The following is a 25458-nucleotide window of genomic DNA, read 5'->3' on the forward strand; positions in this document are numbered from 1 at the left end:
GATGAGACTGCTGCGTTTGGCTGGGGACTGTCCAGATGCTGCCGGGAGGGCAAAGGTCAGGGAGGAGGGGAGAAGGGTGGAGAAAGCTGGAACATGGCTGGAAGCGTCTGAGGCTGGTTGGTTAGGTCTCTGGCACTTGCACATCGAGGGAAAAGAGGAAAACCATGACAGGCAAAGTGGGCTCAGACTGGAGGTGCGAACAGATCTCACCCACCGGTGGATGCCCGCTCCACCGTGACAAAGGTGTAAGCTGCTGGCTATGGGCCTAAGACCTGGAAAAGACCTGTAGGGGAGGCCTGGGCTGTGCAGCCCTCGGTGGCTTGCAAGGGCCACCCTGCCCCCTCCTTCCCACACCTTCCAGTCGGCAGGTGGCCTGTGACTTGTCCCTTCGTATCCTCAGGCCCAGGCCCCAGGTGGAGTTTTGGACACTGGGTTCCCTGAGATCAATAAGGTTTCTCAGCATGTGAAGCTTTCTGTGTTAAAAGCTGGGTCCAGTCCAAGAGCATTTGGTCATGCAGCCTCCTGGACGGTATTGCGGGTTTCAGTTGGACCCTCTGGGGAAAATGTTCTTTTCTGGGACAGAGCAGTGCAAGGCTAGACCGCTCTTTTGGGAGCCAGACCTCATTTGTGGGGCACTACAGTACCTCTCCCTCCCTAGTCAGTGGCCTCCATCTTGGCCATCACAGTCTACCTCAGGGGCACCTCTGACTCCTAGCATCCCTTCACACTCTGGCTATGCTGCTTCTTCTGGGATAGAGGTCAAAGTTCACACAGTAAAACCCAATCCTCTCATCACAGGATAACCCCAGGGACATAAGAGGAGCCAGCAGCCATTCATCCCGGATCTCTTGTGTGAGTCCAGGCCTGGTCTCAGGATTCCCTTCCCTTCTGAGCTCCAGGACATGGGTATTTAGCTTTCTGGGGTAGCAGAACTACCAGAGTTGATTCAGAGGTTACATGCTGAGCCCACCTGGTACTTGGGCTCTGCCTAAAGCTTTTCAGTCGATGGTGACCTCCCCGTGGCACGTGCCTTGACTGGCTCCTGAGTCTCACTTGGACGTGCGGGGGCCTGGCCTACTTGGTCTTCCTTTCACATCTGTGCCATGGGTACCATTAGCACTGTGCCTAGTGCAGACATATGGTTTGGAGGGATAGGCGTAGGGGTCACCATCTGTCCTACTGTTGGGCTCCTCCCTACGATATCTTCTCAGGGAAGATAAACACTCTTCCCCTGGGATGCCAGGGCCCTCCTTGTGTGTACATTCCTTATATGTGCTCAGGGACCATCCGCCTCTTCTCTGGGAAAGGAAACTCTAAGCCTCTCCCCCAGTCAGCTTCCCAAGGGCTCTCCCACAGCCTGCAGAATGGGACAGGCATCCCCAACTACATGTCAGCTGCTACATGTCAGTCTCACCCCTGTACACGTGACACACATGAGAGACCCATAAGTGACTGTGGGCTCAGAATTACCTGGAGACACACATGCACTGTGCTCACACTTGCATATGGACTTGTATGTGTGCACATCATCTTTGTACAGTTATATACCATTCTTACACACACTCCACACACAGCCCATGCACACTCTTGCATACACGCACACTACACTTTCAGCCTTACATCATCTGTGACACCTACACAGACGAAGGCTCCCTCATTCCTCAAGGAGGCAGATTCTTAGGTATAGCCTTAAAGAAAAGAGTTTGATGATGTCTGTGGGTTCTGACACCCTGTGAGGTTGGCAACCAGTGGCAATGACATCAATAACTTGAAGTTTAGGAACTAGTCAGCTGACCTGAGTCAGAAAGGTTGGTATCACTTTTATTTTCTCTGGATCTGTGTCCTGCTCTGGATCTGTGTCCTGCTCTGGATCTGTGTCCTGCTCTGGATCTGTGTCCTGCTCTGGATCTGTGTCCTGCTCTGGATCTGTGTGTCTCGCTCTGGATCTGTGTCCTGCTCTGGATCTGTGTCCTGCTCTGGATCTGTGTCCTGCTCTGGATCTGTGTCCTGCTCTGGATCTGCGTGTCTCGCTCTGGATCTGTGTCCTGCTCTGGATCTGTGTCCTGCTCTGGATCTGTGTCCTGCTCTGGATCTGTGTCCTGCTCTGGATCTGTGTCCTGCTCTGGATCTGTGTCCTGCTCTGGATCTGTGTCCTGCTCTGGATCTGTGTCCTGCTCTGGATCTGTGTCCTGCTCTGGATCTGTGTGTCTCGCTCTGGATCTGTGTCCTGCTCTGGATCTGTGTCCTGCTCTGGATCTGTGTCCTGCTCTGGATCTGTGTCCTGCTCTGGATCTGTGTCCTGCTCTGGATCTGTGTCCTGCTCTGGATCTGTGTCCTGCTCTGGATCTGTGTCCTGCTCTGGATCTGTGTGTCCTGCTCTGGATCTGTGTCCTGCTCTGATCTGTGTCATGCTCTGGATCTGTGTCCTGCTCTGATCTGTGTCCTGCTCTGATCTGTGTGTCTCGCTCTGATCTGTGTCCTGCTCTGGATCTGTGTCCTGCTCTGGATCTGTGTCCTGCTCTGGATCTGTGTCCTGCTCTGGATCTGTGTGTCTCGCTTCTGGATCTGTGTCCTGCTCTGATCTGTGTCCTGCTCTGGATCTGTGTCCTGCTCTGATCTGTGTCCTGCTCTGACTATGGTTCCCGTCTTCTGGATCTGTGTCCTGCTCTGGATCTGTGTCCTGCTCTGGATCTGTGTCCTGCTCTGATCTGAGTGTCCTGCTCTGGATCTGTGTCCTGCTCTGATCTGTGTGTGTCCTGCTCTGGATCTGTGTCCTGCTCTGGATCTGTGTCATGCTCTGATCTGTGTCCTGCTCTGGATCTGTGTCCTGCTCTGGATCTGTGTGTCTGCTTCTGGATCTGTGTCCTGCTCTGATCTGTGTCCTGCTCTGGATCTGGTTCTCGCTCTGATCTGTGTCCTGCTCTGGATCTGTGTCCTGCTCTGGATCTGTGTCCTGCTCTGGATCTGTGTCCTGCTCTGGATCTGTGTCCTGCTCTGGATCTGTGTCCTGCTCTGGATCTGTGTCCTGCTCTGGATCTGTGTCCTGCTCTGGATCTGTGTGTCGTGCTCTGGATCTGTGTCCTGCTCTGGATCTGTGTCCTGCTCTGGATCTGTGTCCTGCTCTGGATCTGTGTCCTGCTCTGGATCTGTGTCCTGCTCTGGATCTGTGTCCTGCTCTGGATCTGTGTCTTGCTCTGTGGGTTACTCTCAAGGACTCTACTGTTAGCAATGTGTGAACGCTCCTGGATTTTCTGGGAAGGAACCAGTACTTTCAATGCACAGGGCTCACTTCTTGCTCCGTTGTGCTATTCCCTATTCTAGTGGATGATCTTAATAGTGAGGCATCCTCATGTTTGTCCTGTATGCCATGAAGGCTCTTGCTCTCCCCTCTCTTTGATTCTTGCCTGGATGACGATACTTAGAGCGTTTAGATACTTGAAGTTTTTGCTCTGAAGATTGTTATGGATGCTTTATCAGGTTAAAAACGGGTTTTAAACTCCTGGTGCAATAACCATGATAAATAAATGATCGATAAAAATTTTGTGCATCTGTGAAGCTGCTGACTTGTCTGATCCAGTTTGACACGGTAGATGATGGCAGTACTATTTGTACCATACTTGCATTACATAGACACATCTTATGTAGAATGTGTGGGGGTTTTCCCCCAACATGGGTCACTCTTCTTGGTTGCTCACCATAACTAGCTGATTGCTGAAGCTACACCATACTTCATCTGCAGCACAGAGAATCGGACTGGAAATGACCTTGAAATTTCCTCCCTGGTGGTTAGTTTTCATAGTTCTGGAAGTACCCACTGGAGGAAAGAGTCATCAACTGTCCCATTCATCAGAGAACCCTGCATGCTGGAACAGTGACCTGCCAGGTAAATGAACCTGTGAATGAAATAGTGGTATGACTGTTAGAGGGGTAACCAACTACGACTGTTACAGGGGTAACCAACTCTTCTCTGACTTGGATTTGAGGCTGGCTCCATGGAAGGGAATTGCCTGGTATTGTAAACCTGGCAAAACCCAAACCCCATGGTTTGAAGGTTATTATCCCTATAGGGTGTGTGTGTGTGTGTGTGTGTGTGTGTGTGTGTGTGTGTGTGTGTGTGTGTGTGTAGGCACGTGTGTGTGTGTGTTCTATCACTGTTGTTTTGTTAAACAGGCATGTTGTCACACTGTATGCTAAATAGTTTCTTAGTTTTTCTATAAGTTGCAGTCAGTTTTTCTGGTTTTCAATAATTAATGTTTTGATTTTGATTTCTTTTTATTTTGTTCCCTCAAGGTAGTAATTTCTTTTTTATACTTTGAGCTTTACTGATTATATTTGTTATCCACCTTATACGAGTAATGCAACAGTGTTGTCATATTAGATTAAGTGCAGAACCACCTCAGTCATAGTTCAGCTACACCCTTCTGTAGCAACATTAGAATAATGGCTACAGACTTCCAAACACCATTTACAAAGTATCTATTTTCATTGTATGTTCTGTGTGTGCTGAAAATGGTTACCATTTCCTGTTTGATAGACAGGTATCAATGTCTATGACAGCAATATTGACTACCAAGGCTTGCTGTCTGCATTTTGAGACACTTACTAGCATAAAAGTTCGGGTTTCCACCTAGTTCCTTATAGTCTAACTGTGCTAAATTTCATTTTTGTTATTAGCATTACTATGCCAGCTTTCTTTTGCTTTTATTTGGGCTAATCTTTTTGCTCTCCTTTATTTTCAGTCATTGCCTTTCATTCAGGCTCCCCTTTAGCGGTTATTTATCTGGCCTATTTGGTGCTACCCAGCACATCAATTAGGACAGTGTTCGCATTGTGAGTCAGACATGTCTGCTACATCTATTCATTACATTTTTGTGTTCCCTGCTCACTGTTCTTTCCCCATTTCCCCACCCTTCTTTTCTCACAGATCAACAAATCTGCCTCACTTTACCTTTTCAGTGAGGAGTTGTCAAGTGTGTTATCACTATTCTGGAATGCGTCTCCTTCACACTCAGCACACATGTAATGTCTCTTCTCCATGACTCAGGTACCCATTACACTCAGCACACATGGAATACCTCTACTGCATGTCTCAGGTCCCCTTCATACTCAGCATACACACAAGTATATGCTGCTACTATTTTAACACAATCGCCATCAGATAATAAAACACATATCCTAATATGCTTGGCACCTGCACTTCTTCCACACCCTACCACATTCTGCCTCATGTCTTACAGTAGCCATACCAGGCACTGGTGGCAACCACTAAGTGCCACTGGTCTGGGAACAGTGCTCACACCAAGAGGGGAGATGGTCTTTATCCACACTTCATCCAAACAGTAAAGACCTCTGACTTTAAAACTTTATTTATATCAGAAGAAAGTAAGAACAATACTGAACGAGGTGTGATGTTTGTTGGTTGGTTGGTTTTTAGATGAGGTCTCACCGTGTAGCTCTTGCTGGTCTGGAACTCTCTATGTAGAACAGGCTGGCCCCTAACTCAAAAAGATGTACCTGCCTCTGTCTCCTGAGTGTTGGGATTAAAGGCATGCCTGCCCCCCCCCAAAATGACATTTTTAAGTGTCTTTATGAGGATGAGTGCCTAAAAGAGGGTGGCCTTTTAAAAACAGCTGGGCAGATATGTCCCACGATTCCTCCCACATAACATATACACCAGAAATGCGATAGTCTTTGCACGTTTTTATTTAATTACCATTCTCTGAAGGTGTAGCCAGTAGTGGCTTTGCAAGCCATAGGGCAGGGAAGAGGGTGGTTTTCCTGGACATACAGTGGTGAACGAGCCTCGGTGGCCTCCCATGGCAGCAGGGTGAGGAGACAGGGAGGGACCGTAAAGTGACACATGTTCAGCAGCGTGAGACCATAAATACATCCTTTACACCAGATCATATGTACACACGTGAACATATATACACACGTATAAAAATACCTGCCCTACTAGGCACAGAGTTTCCAAAGAACAGAATTGATTTCTGAAACACACACATAAAAGGGGGAAACCACAGTCTGTGGCAGTTCTGCCTGACTTGAATGGAGGCTGCAGCCCCCCCCCCCATGAGCTCAGTTGCAGCCCCTCCTGCTGTAGGGCAGAGGTGGGTGGGGCTGGGGGAGGGGAAGTCGGGCCTGCCCTGACATGGAGAGGCAGCCTGTGCCTGAGTTGCTGAGGATGGCTGACAGCATGACAGCATTTTCTTTAAAAATAATAAAAATATCCTAATTTAATGATGTTCTTTTAAAAAAACAGAGAGTCTCCTTTATATTGTAGAAAAGAAGGCTAATATTTTAAATTATACTTTACATTTCTTGTGAAAATGAATCCTATGCAGATGCAAGACTCTCAGTGATTTCCAACTGCTTTTAGTGGAGGACACGCCCCTGGCTAACCAGGAGGACACGCCCCCTGGCTAAGAGGACACGCCCTCCCTGGCTAACCAGGAGGACACGCCCCCTGGCTAAGAGGACACGCCCCTGGCTTACCAGGCCTTCCAGCACCTGTGCTGCCAGGTCTCAGTGAGAGTGCCCCAGAAATCAGTCAGTTGTATAAACAACGTGCTTTGATGTAAACCCCAGTAACAAAAAATAGTTTTATATCAAATACAGTATCAAATTGTCATTTCATGTAAACACAGTGATTCTTGGTTTAGGATTTGAGGCCAGAGTACCACAGAAAAATGGCCATGGGATTAATCCCTGTTTGTTTGTTTTTTTTAAAAAAAAGTCAAAAACTTATAAAAGACAAGAGTCCCTTGATCCCCTTCTTAGGCTGTTGGTAGCAAACTCTTTACTCCGGTTAGAAGTGGCTTCCTCAGGATGATGTTCCCGTAGAAAGCACCAGAGAGACCAGAACACCGTGGAGAGGCTGTATAGCAGGGGCTGCTGGCTGTGCATGTGTGGAAAAGGGCCGTCTCCCATCTTTCTGCACAAGGGTCTCCTGACCCATAGCCCTGCCTCTGTCCACCCTGGAGTCTCTGAAGCAGCTTTGGTGGTGAACTGTTGTCTCCTGCCTTCTGCATATGCAGCAGAGTCCTGGTTCCAAGGCCCCAGTGTCCTCTGAAGCCCATGGTTGATAGGTCCTCCTGTTTCCAGATATCTTGGAGCACCATCCCCTCCCAAACTAAGCAAGCCCAAGCAAAAAGAAAAAAACTTAGAGATTTGCATGCTGGTCTACTGCACGGTGGCCTTGAGTGCCTGCCACAGAGGCCTGGCCACTACCCCTGGAGCTCGGAGAAGGGAGTAGGGTAGCCCTCGCTGCAGCTGGATGAGTTGCTCAGCACGGCTGACCCTGGGCTGGAGTCTGCGGGAAACCAGTGGAGACAGGCTTCGGCTCTGGCCCTTTTCTCTGCATACCTAGAAACCCCTCTGCTTTTAAACAGGCTCTGGGCTGAGGATCTTGGCAGGCTCAGGGCACAGCTGGCGCGCATAGTGGGTCTTACCTGAGCTGCTCAGACACTGGGCTGAGCTGGATTTGCCCAGGAGGGTGGCTAGGCTGCTGGCGGGCACCCATCCCTCCTTGCTGCTTGTCAGGTCCCGAACATACCTGAAAGAGGAAGTCAGTGTCTGTAATGTTCCCCAAGCCTACAGTCTGTCCCTGGGTGCCTCTGAGGTGGTCATATGGATGCATCTGAGGTAGGAACATAGATCATATTTGAGGTGGGGACACACAGAGGCATGACTGAGGTAGGAACATAGATCATATCTGAGGTGGGAACACATAGGCCATGTCTGAGGTGGAAACTCATAGGTCATGTCTGAGGTGGGAATCACAAGGGTCATGTTTGAGGTAGGATCACACAGGAACATGTTTGAGGTAGGAACACAGATCATATCTGAGGTGGGAACATGCATGTCCGAGGTGGGAACACATAGGCCATGTCTGAGGTGGGAACTCATAGGTCATGTCTGAGGTAGGAATCACACAGGGTCATGTCTGAGGTAGAAATCACACAAGGTCATGTCTGAGGTGGGAACTCATAGGTCATGTCTGAGGTGGATTACACAGGGTAATATTTGTGGTAGGATCACACAGGGACATGTCTGAAGTGGGAATCACATAGGATCATGTCTGAGGCAGGATCACACAGGGTCACGTCTGAAGTAGGAATCACACAGGGTGATATTTGAGGCAGGAATACACAGGTCATGTCTAAGTTGGGATCATACAGGGACATGTTGAGGTAGGAACATGTATGTCACATTTGAGGTGGAATTATACATGAACATGTCTGGGGAAGGACACACAGGTCACTCATGTCTGAGGTGGAATTGTCTGAGGGACATGTCTGAGTAGGAGAGCTTACTGCTATCTTACCAGAGGCCCTCAGTTCCTTCTTCCACAACCTCCACCATATCTCCACTCCTCATGGCAAGGGTGTCAGAGCCCCCTTTCTCATCATCCATCACCACTGTGTATTTACCTGGAACCTGGGGGTGACAAGGTATAGCACTGAGGTTTCCTCTTGTTGGCACTCCCTCCCTCCCAGCGCCAGCAACACACCCATCCTCCCAGGATGTGTGTAGCATGGCTCTACACTAGCCGCAGTGCTCACATTAGAACTAGCGAGGGGAAGACCCATGCAGAGTTGGGGTTCTGCCATTTGTGGAGGTTTTGGTGAGACTTCTGGCTTAAACTGAAAGACTCCTAGTGTTGGGGAGATGGTACAACTCATACTGTGGCCATGTTAAAAAATAAAGATGTGTGTGCCAATGTGTCCATGTCGCTGCCCGTCTTTATGGCGGGGCATCCTGAGCTCCTTGCTGACCTTCAAGCCAGTGTGGGCATAGCTTTATGAAAGCTTGGCTAGGGTGTTCTTCCAGTGTGAGGGGTGCGTAAGTATGGGCTGTCCCCTTAAGAAGGGAGGAACCTGAGCTCTAGCAGAGGCAGGTGGGCACGGGGTACCTGCCATGGGGCTGTGGGTGGTGGATACTGATCTGAGTGAGCACCTCCAGTTGATGAACAGTGGCTGCAAGGAAGGGCCCAGGCCAGCGTGCATCCTCACTAGACCCAGGGGCCCACCCTGGGACACCACAGGGAAGCCATGGTTACCAGCTTCCTAGGGCCCACTCCTCCGTCTTCCTCAGCATCGGATGAATTGATGAGCTCCTCAGCGCTGGACCAGCCTCCGTCCTCCTCAGGGGCCTCCAGTGAGTGGGATGTTTTGCTCCAGCCTAGGAGTAACAGTGCCCGATGAGGTGTGTGCATTTGCACGTGCACACACGTGCATCCAGACACACACACACACACTGCAGCCACCATTATCCAAGTGAATTCCCTATGAGGTCCATGGAACTCTGAACTTTAGCCTACTATCTTCCTTGGTTTATTGAAGTATGTGGCATGTGACAGCTTTCTGTCATTGGAATCACCTGCTTAGACTCCCCACAGGTCTCTATGCTGTTGTAAAATGCTGGGTCCATTCCTGCACAGCACAGGGAGATGCACTGTGAAAGTGTCTGTTATCTACTTGCTGGGCCACTCTAAGGGGTAAGATGAGGCCTGTAACTGCCCCGGATGTGTCCATCTTCTTCAGGCCCCTGGCTCTACCAAATCCACCTACTTATACCCTGCAGCAAACCCCGTGAAGGGGAGCCGTCTTCAGATAAAACTCTGACAGTCAATACCTACTCTGCTGCCAGGAAAAACAATTTCCAGCAAGAATGACCAAGTAAACTCCTGACCTGTGAGACACACGAGTTAATGACCAGGAATATGTCAAGCCATGTATGGGTAACCTAGTAATGACAGAGCCCCAGTCCTGCCTTTTGGAAAGTCCACTGGATTGACCAGTGGGTCCCCGAATTTCCCACTACTTCATTCTTGTTTATCTAGCTGTGTGCTCCAAAGGATAACCGCAGTATTTACCACATTGCAGAAGTGGAGATGATGAATTCCTATTGGGTAAATTCTTCACTCATTAATAGGTTGGAGCAACTACCCTGTCCTACCTGTGTTGAATGACACTGGAGGACACATCACCACACAAAAAGCACAGCACGGTAGGCCAGCTTGCTTGTTGGGTCTGAGGCTAGGCATATCTGACAGGTGCGGGTGCAGTGTGGTTCTTCCTTGTAAGGGAGTGCGGGGTGTGATGGGATTACAGAATAGCCCCTGTGACATCAGGGCAACGAAGAGCCTGTTAGCTCCTCAACCACTCCATGGCTGAGCCTGCCCAGAGCCAGTGATGGAAACCTTCTGTTTCAGGACACTGGTAAGCCTCTCTGTCTTCCTAGGGAACAGCTGGGCCCAGATACTTCCTAGCTACTGGGTAGGCAGGCGAGAGCCCACCTAGCCATGACAGGAACAGATGGAGCCACTGTCTACCTCCCTGAGGCCAGACTCCAGGGCCTGGGGACGGACAGCTGTGTACCTGGTCCTGGGAAGTGTCACATCAGACCTGCACATACATTAAGAACTGAGTTCTAGAAGTTTCGGTCATCTCCCTTCTTGCTCTAAGCACAGGTGCAGGCAGCCTGAATCAGTCATCGTCTTCACCTCCAACTACCTTTGTGTTACTACAGAGCTCACGTGAGGGCCTCGACCTGAGCAGAGGAACCTTCCGAGTACACAACTTTCCATCATCAGAGACCACACAGCGGGTCACAAACTATATAAATGGTTGCCTTCCTTAGCGTATCTATGAGACACTTCAGTCAGCTCAAGCGTTGGCAGTTGCCATAGCTGATGTGTCTGTGACCAGAGCAGCACCAGGTCATGATGCTGCCAGTAGCTTTTGGACACTCAGTTAACAGGGAGCCCAACATGCTGGCCTGGCAGTGTCCAGACTAGAGACAAGAACATAAAAGGATTTACTAGTATTGATGACCGCAAACCAGGCAGCCGCGAAACATCTTTCTCTCTGTCTCTCTGTCTCTGTCTGTCTCTCTGTCGCTGTCTTTCTGTCTCTCTCTGTCTCTGTCTCCCTCTGTCTCTGTCTCTCTGTCTCTGTCTCCCTCTGTCTCTGTCTGTCTCTCTGTCTCTGTCTCCCTCTGTCTCTGTCTGTCTCTCTGTCTCTGTCTCTCTCTGTCTCTGTCTCTCTCTGTCTCTCTCTCTGTCTCTGTCTCTGTCTCTCTCTCTCTCTCTCTCTCTCTCTCTCTCTCTCTCTCTCTCGGCCTGCATCTGCACCCACATGATGCAGTGCATGATGGCAGGCAGGAAGGAAGGACGGGGACACTAAGCTGGAATGGCACAGCCCCAGCTCTGACTGTCATCTCCAAGTGCCATGTCCCATGGGGATGTCTTGAGGTCTGCGTAACAAGTGGACCGTGCTGAATGGATGGGAGTGACCTTCAGAGGTCTCCCTCCTCCTGAGGGAGGATGGGAACACAGCCTCAGTGGGCAGGGCATCTACCCATCCGAGAACTCTAGGTGGCTGCCTGCCTCTGAGGACTGCAGTTGGGTAATTAGGGCTTGGGACACTGTTTGGGGGTAGAATAAGTCTGGCAGTATGCCAGGGAACCCTCTGAGATCCTCGGGGGACAATGGAGGACTTGGGACAAGGAAGGACCAGAGAGTCAAGGCCTAGAGTGTAGCTGACTCCAGTGACCGTCTGCCTGGTGCAAAGACTTGATCTTGCAGCTTGTTTCTACCCAGAAGGACTGGACCAGCTGGTGACTCAGGGGAGGGTGCTGGGACTGTGACCAATAGGGGACCTGCAGCCTGCACCAGCACCGAGTGGCAAATCTCAGAGAAAAGTTGGTCAGCCAAGCGGGGCTTGGGCCTGTGCTCGCCAGCCATTGGCCAAGGAGCCAGAGGGAATGTGGCGTCTGTCAGCATCTGTTACTAGGCATCAAGCTGTGAACCATCAGTTACTGCTGCTCCTGGCTCCTCTGATCTACTCGCTTTCACCCTAGGTGCACATCCTGCACAGCCAGACAGCATGCCGGGCTGGGTTCAGGGGCTGCAGCGCTACCTCGCAAACCAAAGGGAGTCGGGTCGCTCTTTACTTCATGCCGCTTAGCTTTTTTGTCAGGACTGGTCGGAGAGGCTGCAGGAAGAGGAAGAGGAAGAGGCAAAAATACAACCATAGAGAGAAAGCTGCAGAACTGTGCGGAGGAGGCAGGCGACAGGTTTGTGAGATGAAATGGCTGAGGGGTCTCACACAAGGGAGAGGCCCGGAGAGCGGAGGTGGAGATGGTGGCCTTAGCCGTCAGTCATCCTCTTAGGGGACGCCCTCAGCTCTGCTTTAGAAAGACTGCAGGAGCAGAACAGGCTTCGTTTGTTCAAGTTCGAAGCCAGGTAAGAATTATAAATTGGGACCCACGCTTGTCGCTCGGGGAGAGCGGGACTCGGGAGGGAGCCCTGTGCAGAGCTGAAGCATCCCAGGACTTTGGTCCCAAAGAGCATCCCCGGGTGACAGAACTATTTCAGCTCTCAGCTAAAAGGCTTCTTTGCCACTGTTCACTGGCAAACACCCTGGTGGACGCCTGGCCATAGAAACCAGCACTCGAGGGTCACCATAGCAGAAAGGCAGAGGCCCGCAGAGCTGACAGGAAAGTGCGAGGTAAGGCAGAGGGAGGAGGGGCAGAAGACATGAGTCAGGCTGGAAAAGTGGTCAACAGCCCACCCTTAGGAGGCTGCACCCACTGAGCTGTCTCTCTCTGTATCCAAAAGGCACCCCTAAAAGATAACGTCAGGCGTCTGTATCCACACAGCATTGGCGGGCATGAATGACAGGGCAGGAGATGGGCTTGTGTGGCTGCAGGTGGCCCCAGAGGTGGCCACAGGAAGATGGTGTGGAAGGCAGTGGGGGCACTGCCTCTTTACCTTTCTGACCTTTGAGGTTAGCCAAGCCCTGCAGCGTGAAGCGCTTTCTGGAAAGCGCAGAGCTTTCAGAGGTAGAACTAGGGACCGCATCGTCTAGGAGGGAGGAGAGACAGAGTGCAGATAGCATCCAGGAGGGAGGCTGGCAGGGTGCACAGGCCATGGCTCAGGTAGGCAGGCCGAGAGCAGTTGAGCATCCCAGGGTGCACTGCTGGAGGCGCCCGGTGACCATGAATGAAGGGTCTCCTACTGTGTGACCCGTGTGCTGAAGGGCTCCTGGGTTCTCCCATGCTGGCTGGTGCGCATCCCAGGAGCAGTGTGTGCGCTCACACAGCAGCCAACACTCACCTTTGCCCTTCTCGGGGGGCTTTGGTAATGATGAGCTCACGCAGCCTTCCAGGCAGAGTGGGTCCATCTTCCGATCTTCGAGCTTCTTGACATTTCTTGTGCTCCCTTTTGTGGGACTGAAGGCAACACCGACCCATAAAGAAACAGCATGCTGGTTAGTGTCTTAGGGCTGACCGAGGACTGTAGCCATCAAGACATCTTGGCTTCTACACTGTCCTCTAGGAGCTGTTCCTCATTCAAAGTTGGTGACCAACTGCCACCTGGCTGTACATTGGGATGCTGACTATCACGAGAGGTAATCCACAAATAGGAAGCTGTGAAGCCACTCTTCCTCTTAGGAGGAAGTTAGGGCCTTGTGCAAACTGTGGTGTTTACAGAGATGCCGCTACTCTCCCTTCTGTTTTAGGGACAGTTCCACTCTGTAGCTTTAGCGGATCCTTTTGCTGCTGTGTCCTATGTGCTGCGATTCTAGGCATGCCCAGTAGGAAGCTCCCCTTCCTGGGCTTCTGACTGGTGAACTGACATGCTCACCTGGTGCTGGCTGGCGTGGGCAAGGGAAGGCTGTGGGACTGCTCCAGGGCTCGGTGCTGGCTGGCTTCTGTGGGGGAGGGGCACACACCAGTTATCAGTGGGAACTGAGCATCGTTGCACTCACAGGCTAAAGGCTCTTGGGTCGTTGACAACAGCACAGGAAAAAACACACAGAAGCCAAAGGCAGCCTCACCCCGGCAGGCCTGCAGTTGGCTGGTCAGCACCTTCCGAATCTCATTCACCCACGCTGCTTTAATCTCAGGAGTTGGCGCCTGTCCCAAAAGAGAGATGGGAGCAAATGATGAGAAAAATGTACTGCGGTTTCCACCAGAGACCCTCAAGGAGCATCCTAGGAACAGAGGGACCCTGTGTAGGAAGCAGGAGCAGGTGACAGGAATGCCCCCTTGGGGGTCCCCCTGCAGCACAGGACTGCTGCAAAAGGCTATGGATTTGCGCGGGTATCCAGGGCACAGCAAAGGCGGCCAGTGACTAGCAGGGAGGCCATCTCTTCTGCTGATGCTGGTGTGCTGGGCTAGTGGCATGTCCTGCAGGACAGGTCTTCCAGAAGTATCCCTTATTTGACCTTGTTTTAGGTGATAGGTACAACAGCAGGTCTGTCACTCACACAGGCAGACAGATGGGTGTGACTGGGCTCAGAGTGTCACCTGTGGCCAGGACTGATGTCCAGTGTCAGTAAAGTGGTGTGAGGCCAGCCTGAGTACTCCTGCCAGGACAGCTGCTGGGCCCAGGCCTTGATTCAGGTAGTGTGGCCTGCTGGGCTGGGTATAAAACTAGAAGGCACAGTGGAGCTACCACACTACTGTGGCCACTGTGTGCTGGCCGGTAGCCAATTTACCTTGTGACTCTGAGGGCAAGTGAAAGGCACAGCCATGCTGAGCTAGGACCCTAATGGAGTACTTAGGTCTCACGGAGAGGATGCTACCCCCTGAGCCTATATTGTAGCTCTGCCCTCTCTCCCATGGGCCAATAAGGACTAGCATGCCGTACATTCCACCCGACGGCCAGGCTGTGTGGAGAAAGTTCTCTAGGGCTAGTGACAGAGGTGGGAACCAGAGCCACTGTAGTGTGCTTCTAGCTCCCCAGCTGAACTTGCTGCCAATTTCCATACTGTGCCTAGCACATCTTGTGTCCCAGGACAGTAGCTCCTTTTCTGGGGGATGCACCTCACTGAAGACTGTTGGCCTGGTTCTCACAGGAAGTCTCTCACTGATCACCCTGAAGAGACCCCAGGGTGCCCTTGGCTCCTGGTTTGCAGGGCAGGTGGGTGGCTGTACCTGAATGATGTAAACCTCCTCCCTTGCGTTGTACCAGATCTCGAACTTCTTGGTGTCACCCTTCACATTCTCTGTGATGCCAACAGCAGTCATCTGGCAGGGGTAGGAATAGACAGGCATCAGCGTGCGTCTCACCCAGAGATGGTGGAAGCTGAGGATGGTGGAAGCCCCAGCTCCCACCATCTGGGTGTCCACAGCCCTCAGTGTTAGATTGACACTGATTCCCTCCCTCTCAGTGCTGCTCCAGTCACTCACGTTCAAGGACTGCTTGTAGCTATAGGAAGGAGCCTTCTCGTACCCCTCCCCATTCTCCTCCCTCTTCTTGCAGAAGAGGACGGCCTTCTCGTGAAGGAAGAGGTGCCGCTGCATGGGCTTGAACCTGGCTAGCTCCTTCACCTTGGTGTGGCCCTTCTTGTGGTCCGTCCACACGCTGAAGGAGCCTTGCATCAGCAGCTTCCCCAGGTCCCCAAGGTTTCCCTGTAACACAGGACACGTGCTGGGGCATGCAAGGCAGGTGCACTCAGGCCGGCTGGCATCCCATGCACATTGGAAGGGCGCACCGCAGAGTTATCCTTGCAGCACATTCCAGAGGGGCGAATTAGGGGAGGTGGCAAAAGACTGGACAGTCACTGCAGGGGTGCGGCCGGGGGAAAGAGGAGGCATGGCACGGAGGAGCCACAGACACTACTGTGAAGAAGGGACAGCACTTAGAACCCTAATCCGCAGTAGGTTTCAGTTGGCCACATGTCCCCAGGCCCTGTTAGGTGTAAAAGGTGTGTCACTGGGGCTGAGGCAGGGATAGGGTTTATGGAACCTGAGCTTCACACTCGACTGTCATAAATCTAAAACTATTAAAAACAAACACAACCTAGTCATTAAAGAAAACCAGAAAATGAATGCTAAACGGACGTTCAGAGAAGCAAACCCTTTGATGTTGACTCGAGGTGGGCCCGTACAGAGTTTACCCTAGGCAGCCACCTGTCTCCGGCCACTGGACCACACACCTTATCACAGAAAAGAGAGGGTCCCAGCCGCTGTTCAGGAAGTAGGCAGGAGGGAAGGTTTCGGGTGTATTCCTGTTGGAGAGGCCCTCACCCTCCTGGGGGAACAGTCTCGGTCTGCTCCACATATGGACAAGCTTTCGACTCAGAACCCGGGGCTGGCCTAGGCCCTCAGCCACATGTGTTTACTTCAAGGCTCAGGGAGCTTGGAAGTATCGATAGAATTTCCCTACCAAACTGCTCACGAGACAAGGACAAGATAGGACAAAGGCCAGCGTGTCCTCAGCACCACATGTCACTATGGGGCCTTACATCATAGCCAGTGATGGCTATGAGGTGCATGGAGTCGTTCACTGCCTTGAGGATGCCCAGGATGGAGCTCAGTGCCTCTTGCAGGTCCTCGGCCCCTTCACAGTGCTTGCTGTACTTGAGCATTTCCTGAGGAGGCACACGAGAGAGAGGACCAGTTAGACACCACGCGCGTCCTGCCTCTCCCCTCCGAGCAGCTGACTGTCCTGAAGACGGAGTCTGTGGAAGCCTGTCCCGGACAGACACCAGCACGCCAACCACCAGATCCCTGCCAAAGGCATAGGGATAGAATCCCCTTCCTGTCCGGCCACACTGAGCCGGAGGCTCCTCACTCTCCACTGGGCTAGGGGCCAACGGGACAGACAGGGCTCTTCTCTCATTCTCCATGGAGAGGCCATGGCCATCAACATAGACTCCTAGGATAGCTGGCCATGGGCAGGTACCTGGCTCTACGATGTTTAACACACAGTAGGCCCACACACATGGTTCAGAGAATCAGGGCCACAGCAAGTGGCTCCAAGAGTTCCCTTGGGCAAAGGATCAGGGCTCCGTGAGCTTGAGGGCAGCTGGCCCCGGGTAGGCAGGTGCGGCTGGCCCGGGGCAGCGGCTGGCCCGGGGCAGCGGCTGGCGCTCACCTTGAGCAGCAGCTGGTACTTGGTTATCCTCTGCACAGGCTTCAGCAGGTAGGAGTCGAGGCTCAGCTTGTGGTCCAGCTTCTTCTGGCACTCCTGCAACCACCAAACACTTGGTCATGCAAGGTCACGGCTCTGCCCAAGGTCACCAGGAAGGAAATGCTAGCGGGGGACGGGGCTGGGGACCAACCTGGAAGAAGGGACAGTCAGAGCACTGTCTCCACAGGCTCTCGGAGCGTGGCTTGTTCTGACAGTACTTCTCATAGATCTGGAACTCCTCCATCTGCAGCAGGGAAGGACAAAGAGCTCAGGCTGCTTCCCAGTCGGGCTGGGCAGCTTTCCGACCCCAGAGCTGAAGCTGCTGCTCAAAGGCCACCTCCCCGACTCAGGCTTGCTGTTCACCGACATCGGAGCCTCGGATTCTAACCTCCTTGCCACCGACCATTCGCAGCCCAGAGAGGTGGGGAGGGAGATTGTTCATAGTACCATCTGTGTATTTACATAAAAGCTCTCAGGCTACTTTCCAAATTATATAGGTTATTTATAGAATACACATGAGCAAGATGGCTCAGTGGTTAAAAGCACTGGCTGCTCTCGCGGAGGACATGGTTCGGTCCCCAGCATCCAGGTGGCAGCTCACAACTGTCGGTACTCCAGTTAAAGGGAAAACACACACACAAACACGCACATACGCATGCACACACACACATACATACACACACGCACACACATACACACGCACGCACACATACACACGCACGCACACACACACATACACAGCATACATATGCATACATATGCATACATACATTCAGATACTCATATATGCATATTAAAAATAAACCTGGATATTTTGTAAAATAAATTGCCCCTGGGTGCTCAGGGAATGTAGAAGGCCCTGGGGTGTGGCTAGGTCTAGGACAGAGTGCTCTGGGGGTTGCAGATGACTTGGGGGTACAGCAGGCTCTGGGTCTTTAATGGATAAGGGTACATATGGCTGTAGATCACAGAAGTTCCCGGGGTATGGAGGGATTTAAAATGCAAAGGGTCTGGGATAAAGACCATGTGGAGATACAGTTTAAGACATTTGGAAGGCAGATAGTGGTGGTCACATGGTTCTGTGGCATGAAATGGGCTCAGGAACATAACCTTGATAGTTTGTGGGCACAGAGGACACCGTAGAGCAAAGGTCATCTTCACAACCTATCCCGGCTTTAGCAGGATGGCATGGGTGAGCTCCTGCACCCTCCATCCCCGATGCCCTGCTCTCCCTTTGACTCTGGAGTCCTCCTGGGCTTTGATTTCTATCCCCAACCTGTACGACCCCCAGTTCAGAGCTGGGATCATGTGAAGCCGTGAATGAGACATAAGCAGATAGCCTCAGCCCCTGATGGCAGGAGTCCTGTGCCACCGTCCCCAGCTGCGGAAGGTCAGTCGACGATGTGCACAGTGAGTGTGGAGCAATAACAGCTCCAAAGACAGAGGGTAGCCTGCACCTCACCCCTGCCACTGTGGTTACCCCAGGTTACCCCACCCTCACTGTCTGAGAGCTGGGCAGCACCTCCCACCAGAAGGTCACTTCCTAGGGCTCTGTTAATCTGAATTCCCTTTTCATGACTTCACAGTCCAACTCAACATAGGTGGCTTCTCACCAGAGTAAGGAGCTCTTCAGGACCTGGACCCACACAGACTCCTACTCTAGAGCTTGGCCCAACCACTGTGCTGCAGATGAAGGGAACGGTTTCCGGGATATATTCTGTAGGCGCAGCCCTGAGCTCTGTGTAAAACAACACTGCCCCTGAGTATCTCAAGGAGACTCGGCTGGCTCTGGGGTACCGACGGCTGTGGAATAAATGCTGGGGTACAGAGGGCTGTAGACACTGCACGAGGGATTCTTATCAGTCACGGGGGTGCTGCTGCTGGCTAGCGGCCACTGACCCACAGAATGATGGCCACCCCAGGTTTGGGGACTCGGAGATACACTAATGACCAGGCTGAGCTAAGACAAATATGGGTCCTTCTTCCCTCCTACGTGGAGACAGGGTGTCACTATGTCACCTTTGATAGCCTAGAACTCACAGAGATCTATCTGTACCTACCTACCAATGCTACGGTTAGAGGTGGGATGTGGACCACCTCATCTGGCCCTTGGCAGTGACTCGCCAGAGCCTCAGCGCCCAGTTCCTGCCCAGACCCAGTTTAGTGTGGGGATAGAACCTGGGACCTGCTGACCTCGCAGAGGGGAGGTGTGGCTCTGACACAGTTCACGGTGTTCAGCATGATATCCTACAGGTCTCCGTATACTCTGCTCTTTCTGCTCAAAACCTTTCCACACGCCTCTCTTTTAAACTCCTCTCTACTACTGAATGAGGGAAAACCTATGAGTCTAAGAGGAGAAGATGGATGAAGAGAGGCCCAGGGCCCTTTCCAGTGATGTCCAGGTAGCAAGGCTCAGGCAACAACAAACCAACCCAAGGGACATTCGGCCACACTGGGCCTCAGAAACAATGACTCTAGCAACCCCAGACCTTGCCCCTGATGTTTTCCCTCTTTTCTAGAAGCACTCCTTAGCCTTCAAAGCAAGACCCCACTTTCCCCTCCTTTCCCACTACACTGGAGACACTGCTGTCCGCTCTGAGCGGCAGTGGGAGCTGAAGACAGCAGTGGTTGGCAGCCTTGAGGAAGCAGGCCACACATGGCGTGTGTGACACAGAGGCACCAAGGCACCTCACATGCTTAGTGACGTACGTTCAGGACCCCTCAGAGAAGCCCTGACAGAAACGCTACCCGTGAGACCCGCAGTTAGAGATACATACCCTTTCCAGAAAGCATCTCCCCACCAGCTCTGGGCAGTCGATGCAGCTCTCCAGCTCCCGCAGGAATATTCTGTAAGGAGAAGTTGTCAGGGAGGCAGTGGGCACAGCAGAATCAGGTGACACTGTCTTCCAGAGACCCAGAGCAATCTCTTCACAGCGTGGCGGCAACTCCCCCCCTGGCCTGGGAGCCTGCAGCCCACCCCCGTCCTGGCTCCTCAGTGCCCCCAGCCCAGCTGTCTTCTTTATCCGGCTTGGTGCTCCGCGCTAGCCTTGGAGCTACCCTTCTTGGGGCAGAGGTGAGATGATGGGCAGAGTCGGGAATGGACACTCAGGCTCTGCAGGCCCTACATTCGCTGGCCGTGCGCTTGTGGGTTTTCTGGGATCCACCCACTCCCGTGCGTTCTGTCTAAACACTGACTTGCACCCCCTGGGGAGGTTCCCGGAGAGGAAGGCTGCAGTTTGAAGCCACAAGGGCCAAGTTGAGATCTAGCCTCAGTGATGCTAAAGGGAAGGCTCTGAGCAGAGAAGAGTGGCTGTGTGAGGACTGGGCTGGGGTGGGGTGAGGTTGGGTCGGGTCGGGCAGGCAGCCATTTCCTTTGTAAGCCAGGAGATGCCGCAGAAGGACCTGGTCTTTGGAGGTCCCACGCTCTAAAGAGGAATCACGGGGGCCGGCCTGCTTCCCAGATCCTATCCCCTCAGCAGGCAGTACGCCTATCGTCCAGCCACTTCACTCATGAGCCAGCGGGACAGCAGCTCACAAGCAGCTCAGAGGCAGAATGCATCATGGGCACCTACTACACACGCCTGTGGCTCTCTGGGAGTTCTCCCTGGAGATTTGACCCAGCCAACACCCCAGGGCTATAGATGTGTGCCTCCCGAAGGCAGCCATGCCAGAAGCAAGAGATCACAGGGACTGCGTGCGTCCACATACGCATGTGTCTATGACTGGGTGAAGTGCCCCACCTGTTGTGGAAGTGATAGATCTCCTCCATGTTTCCAAACAGAATGTTCTTCTTGTTTTGCAGGCCTGTTGAGATGAGGTGTGCCATCAAGGGGTTGTCCATCTCTGCAGCATAGCCCTGCAAGGGAGGGGACGGGGTGGTCAGCCAGGAGAGCCGTGCCTGCAGCTGATAGGAAGTGAGGTGCTAGCTTGCCTGTCCATGCTTGCCTGCAATGGTCATCTGGAAAGGACTCACAAAATGACCACAAACAGTACCCAGTGTAGAGGCAGGTGGAGCTCCCATCTTCCTTTCTGACCTTTCTATCCAGGCAGAAGCTACACAAAGCAGAGGCTGTGCTGCTCCTGTGTGACCTGGTCCCAGGGGCCCCTCCTCAAAGTCCTCTTTACCCAGACCTGCCTTGTTCTGGAACGCTCTTCTCTCTCTCTCTCTCTCTCTCTCTCTCTCTCTCTCTCTCTCTCTCTGTGTGTGTGTGTGTGTGTGTGTGTGTGTGTGTGCATACTGGCACAGTCTTCAAGCTGGCCTTGAACTTGCTCTATAGCCGAGGCAGGCCTTGAACCTGTGACCCTCCTGCCTTGGTCTCTAGAGTGGCTGGAAACATCGGCCTTTGTCAACAGGTCTAGCTCCAGCAACAATTTAAAAGTAGAGCTGTTGTGCGATGGCAGGCCCAACACCTGAACATGCCCAACCTCACCTCTAAGACACAGAGCAGCTCCTCCACGTAGGCCCGCTCCGTGTCCAGAAGTTCATTCATCACGTGTCTGTGGAGAGAGCATGGGGAGCAAGGATGTTAGCGGGAGAGCATCACCTGGACCACTGAGTGTGCAGACTTAGCTGTAAATGGAGACATCAGGGCATCTTAGGACTCACCCAGTATGGGGATTTGTGGGAGAAGTTGCCCAGCTTCCACTGCCTTCTGGGATTTCTCTACCCACTTTCTGGCCTCTGTGGCCATCTGTACACTCAATGCTACTTGCACACACACACACACACACACACACACACACACACACACACACACACACACACACACACACACACACACACGAGACCGCCCTGCTTCCTTTACAAGCTCTGGAGTCTCGCCAAGATGTTTACCACGAAGATCCTCCGACCTCTACCCTGGAGCCTCTGAGTAGGTGTGGCTCTTCAGTTTACCACCAGCTCCTGTCCTGCACACGAGAGCTACATGGTAACCACCTGCAGCCCAGCAATGTGCCAGGAGACGAGCACAGGCTTACAAAGCATCCAGCCATCCATGCCTTTCAGATGCAAGGGCTGCCAGCCAATGCCTACAGCCAATCTGCCCCTTTCCTCCACAAAGGCCACAGCCCATGGAGTACCGAACTGAGACCCGGGCGTGGACTATTATAACGCAGTCAACAGCCAAGTGACTAGCGGGGAGCCACCTCCATACCAGGCCCTGTGTGTTGTCCTGCCCGGAAGTTTCTCTGCTGTCTACCCGTCCCTGCCTCTTGCTCCCCATCTTGCATCAGAACCCAGAAATGCAGAATGTTCCTCTCATCTGGAGTTTTAGCTCCATAATTCACTGTCCTGCATCTCCTAAGGGGGACACTGCTGAGCTTGTTGGGGACATCTGGAAAAATGTCGCCTGTGTGCACCTGTTTGCTCGAGTGCTTCCACAAGCCGTGTCTTCATTCTTACACGGAACAAACACACATAGGTAGGACAGTGGGGTTGACCCTTTGCTTCTGTCCCTGAGGTCATGGCCCCAGCTCCTGGGTGACACACCCCTGCATGTTTTTTCTCCTTTGCGGTTTTACCCTCTTGTGTTCACACCCTGGCCTGGATGCTGCTCAGACTTCATGAGTGAAGGGACTTGGCTGAAGGGACAGGCAGGTTTCAGTGGGGACATCTGAGTGCAGGCCTTCAGTGTGTCACGGCGTTCAGCCATTCCTCTTCAGGGGCCTTTGTGCTTAGGTATGCATTGTCATACAGCAGAAGGCAGGCTGCACAGGAAGGGCTCAGATGGTCACTGGCCCAGCCCAGACGTGTGTGTGTGTGTGTGTGTGCGTGCGTGTGTGCTGTATTGTGTGTGTGTGTGCTGGGTGTATGTAGTGTGTATGTGTGTGTACTGTGTGTATGTATTGTGTGTATATGTGTATGTGTGTGTACTGAGTGTATTGTGTATGTGTGTACTGTGTATATTGTGTATGTTGTGTGTATATGTAATTGTGTGTATGTGTGTGTATGTATTGTGTATTTGTGTGTGTATGTGTATGTAGGTGTGTGTGTGACTCCTCTAGCTCACGTGTTTGTTTCCAGTGGCCATATACATGGTGCTGGCTTCTTTCCTGCTCTGTGTACCAAGGTCTACATGCTGCTTACTATTTTTGTGTTACCAAAACCCAGACACTCAGAGCCCTGCAGCTTGGTGAGAAGCACGGCCCCTCACCTGCGCAGGATGGCCAGGCTCTCCTCCTCTTCTCCTGTGGAGCTGGTGCGGCCCTGCCGGGGCTCGCTCATTTCGCTCTGCAGAGGGAACAGCATGCTGTGCGTGAGGAGGAAAAGTGCTCCCTCAGGCACTGACCACCCGGCCTCATTTTCCATTCGGAATAGAGTCTGAGGGGGGCAAGTAGATGCCCCTGAGAGGCCACGAGACCCAGAGAGGGAGCACGTGGACAGCCGGGTCAGACCAAAGGAGGATGCTGTGCTCTGGCTGCGACAGGCACATGAGGCCATCACAGCAGGAGCCTCACCTTGGCTCTCCTGTAGGGCCCTCTGCGGAGGGCGTTGCCCTCAGAGCTGGAGTTCTCAGAGCTTCGCCAGGAGCCTAGTGTAGAAAGGGGCAGAGAAGGGGTTAACCCTGTCGAGAACTGCCCGGAGGGGAAAAGGAAGAGAAGAAAGGATCACAGCAATTTAGACGGGAGAAAAGGGTGATCAGTGGGTGAGGGATGTTGGCTGGGGCCCCCACAGCCCCTAGACTGGGAATAGCTATAGCTGACGAGAGACAGTGGACAAGAGGGGAGAGCTCTCACCGGCACCTTAGGAACCTTGGAATCCCTTGCTTGGGCCATCTCTCCACCCAGCCTCCACCACGGGGGCCAATGGTGGGGGCTTCTCCAGGACATCTGTGGCTGTCATTGGCCAACACAGAAGCCTGCTCCTCTCTGGGGTTTTTGTTCCAGAGTGGAAAGGAAAGACTGCTCTCCTGATATAGTGAGGAGAAAGTCTCTAAGCAAGGGGAGGGCTTGCAGACCATGACACCTTGTGGCTCATGGGGTCTGGAACATGGTTCCACAGTCAGTGACAGCCTGGAGGGCTTGGGAAGAGGTCAGAGCTGATCGGGGCCACTGTTCTGGCAATGGCACTCGATAGTGGATGGATGTGGGGGGGGGACAATGGGCCAGAGGAAGTGACTTGAGGCCCTTTCTTAACAGCTCAGTCAGTGTTCTGTGGGTCACCAGAATTCAGATGAAAGGACCCGACTCTGCTGTGGCCACGGTATAAAAGCAGCCACAGGTGATGATACGTCGCAGGCAGAATGTGGCTGAGTCTTAGTAAAATTAATCAAAACGGGTGACAGAATAAGCCCCGAACTGCAGGCTGTTGACCATGAACTGGACCAGGGAGGGCAGGGAGACAGTGTGGCAACAGACTTGCCCTCCTCAGACAGGCCACTTGGCTGCCTGAGAGGAAGAGTGTACCTGGCGAGGGGGAGGGGGACTTGGTAAGCGCCTCTGGTCGGGGGGCCACGGGCTGCACCGGCCGTGTCTGCTTGGCTGCCAGTTTCTTCAGGCTGGCCTGCCTGCGGTGGAACATCTCCTCGGTGCTCTCTTGCTTCTGAAAGACTTTTTGCACGTGTTCCTGAAATGACATGGCTTCTGAGACACCTGCAAGTGTCAGTTCTAGCCCTTTAAAGACACCCTGTCACCCAGAGAGTGCTTGTCAGTGACTGTAGTCTCTACTTCAGCTGAGAGAAGTTCCATGACTTGTGCTGTACCAGCTCTGGTCGGACAGTGAGAGCTGTGTGAGATCCCCGGCAGGACTGGGAGCTAATCTCCACAACTGAGAAAGGACGGCTGTGGACGGGATGGGGGGGGGGGAGGATCGATCTCACCCCATCACCTCAGAAGTGGAGCTAGGGTAGCCGGCTGGGGACAAGGGGGAGCCTGCCAAGCTTTCATGTAATGTCAGCGGTACCGTGGTCTGCCCAGGGTTCCAGTGAATGCCACATCACAACCCCACACCTATCCCAGGAGCTGCTGGGGGAGGTGTGGCACGGAATAACTTCTGTGGTGGAGGAAGGGCTCTCCTTCCTGATGCTCTCATCCCTGCACTTCTACCCACCAACCCCCGTCTCCTACTCGAAGGTCTCTTCTGCAGCTGAGGTTATGGGTCACTGGTGTTGCCTAACGTGTGTGAGGCCCTGGGTTCAATCCTTGGCATCTCACAAACACGTTCTTTTTAATACCCTATGCAGTGGTTCCCCAGTGCCCAAACCATACCACCCAGAGACAGACGCCCACGCTGGCATTACCAGAAGGTCCTGGTTGAGGATGCATTCATACTCCTTGTAAATCTTATTGAGCTCCTGAATCTTGTTTTCTGCACCGGTCTCCAGAAACTTCTCGATCTCCTGCAGGGCTGCCTCCGCGCCATCCTGAGACTGGCATTTGTCCACAGGCTGAGAGGCCAGCAGGAAGATGCCCTCGTCGCTCCACTTCATGGACTGGAAACAAGGGAAGGCTGTCAGCCTTGGCACCCGCTGCCCCACCCTTCCCCTGTGGCTGCCTGCCGGACCCTGTGATCACACGCCTGCCTCCTGTCT

General features: G+C 52.8%; 1 protein-coding gene across 1 annotated transcript in view; it reads right to left on the reverse strand.

Moving 5' to 3' along the window:
• Positions 1–6588: 6588 nt before the first annotated feature.
• Mcf2l (MCF.2 cell line derived transforming sequence like) overlaps positions 6589–25458 on the reverse strand; it is a 148036-nt gene continuing 129166 nt past the window's right edge. The window contains 21 exon segments of the mRNA XM_032919323.1: positions 6589–7312; positions 7452–7555; positions 8327–8439; positions 9062–9183; positions 11925–11999; positions 12779–12871; positions 13124–13239; positions 13655–13721; positions 13848–13926; positions 14950–15042; positions 15205–15426; positions 16263–16388; positions 16895–16987; positions 17082–17174; positions 19708–19777; positions 20671–20786; positions 21361–21427; positions 23083–23159; positions 23387–23460; positions 24335–24494; positions 25168–25359. Of these exon segments, the coding sequence (XP_032775214.1) occupies positions 7227–7312; positions 7452–7555; positions 8327–8439; positions 9062–9183; positions 11925–11999; positions 12779–12871; positions 13124–13239; positions 13655–13721; positions 13848–13926; positions 14950–15042; positions 15205–15426; positions 16263–16388; positions 16895–16987; positions 17082–17174; positions 19708–19777; positions 20671–20786; positions 21361–21427; positions 23083–23159; positions 23387–23460; positions 24335–24494; positions 25168–25359 (2238 nt within the window). The 3' untranslated portion in view covers positions 6589–7226.

The sequence above is a fragment of the Rattus rattus genome, chromosome 13 (genome assembly GCF_011064425.1).
Source record: "Rattus rattus isolate New Zealand chromosome 13, Rrattus_CSIRO_v1, whole genome shotgun sequence".
Classification (NCBI taxonomy): domain Eukaryota; kingdom Metazoa; phylum Chordata; class Mammalia; order Rodentia; family Muridae; genus Rattus; species Rattus rattus.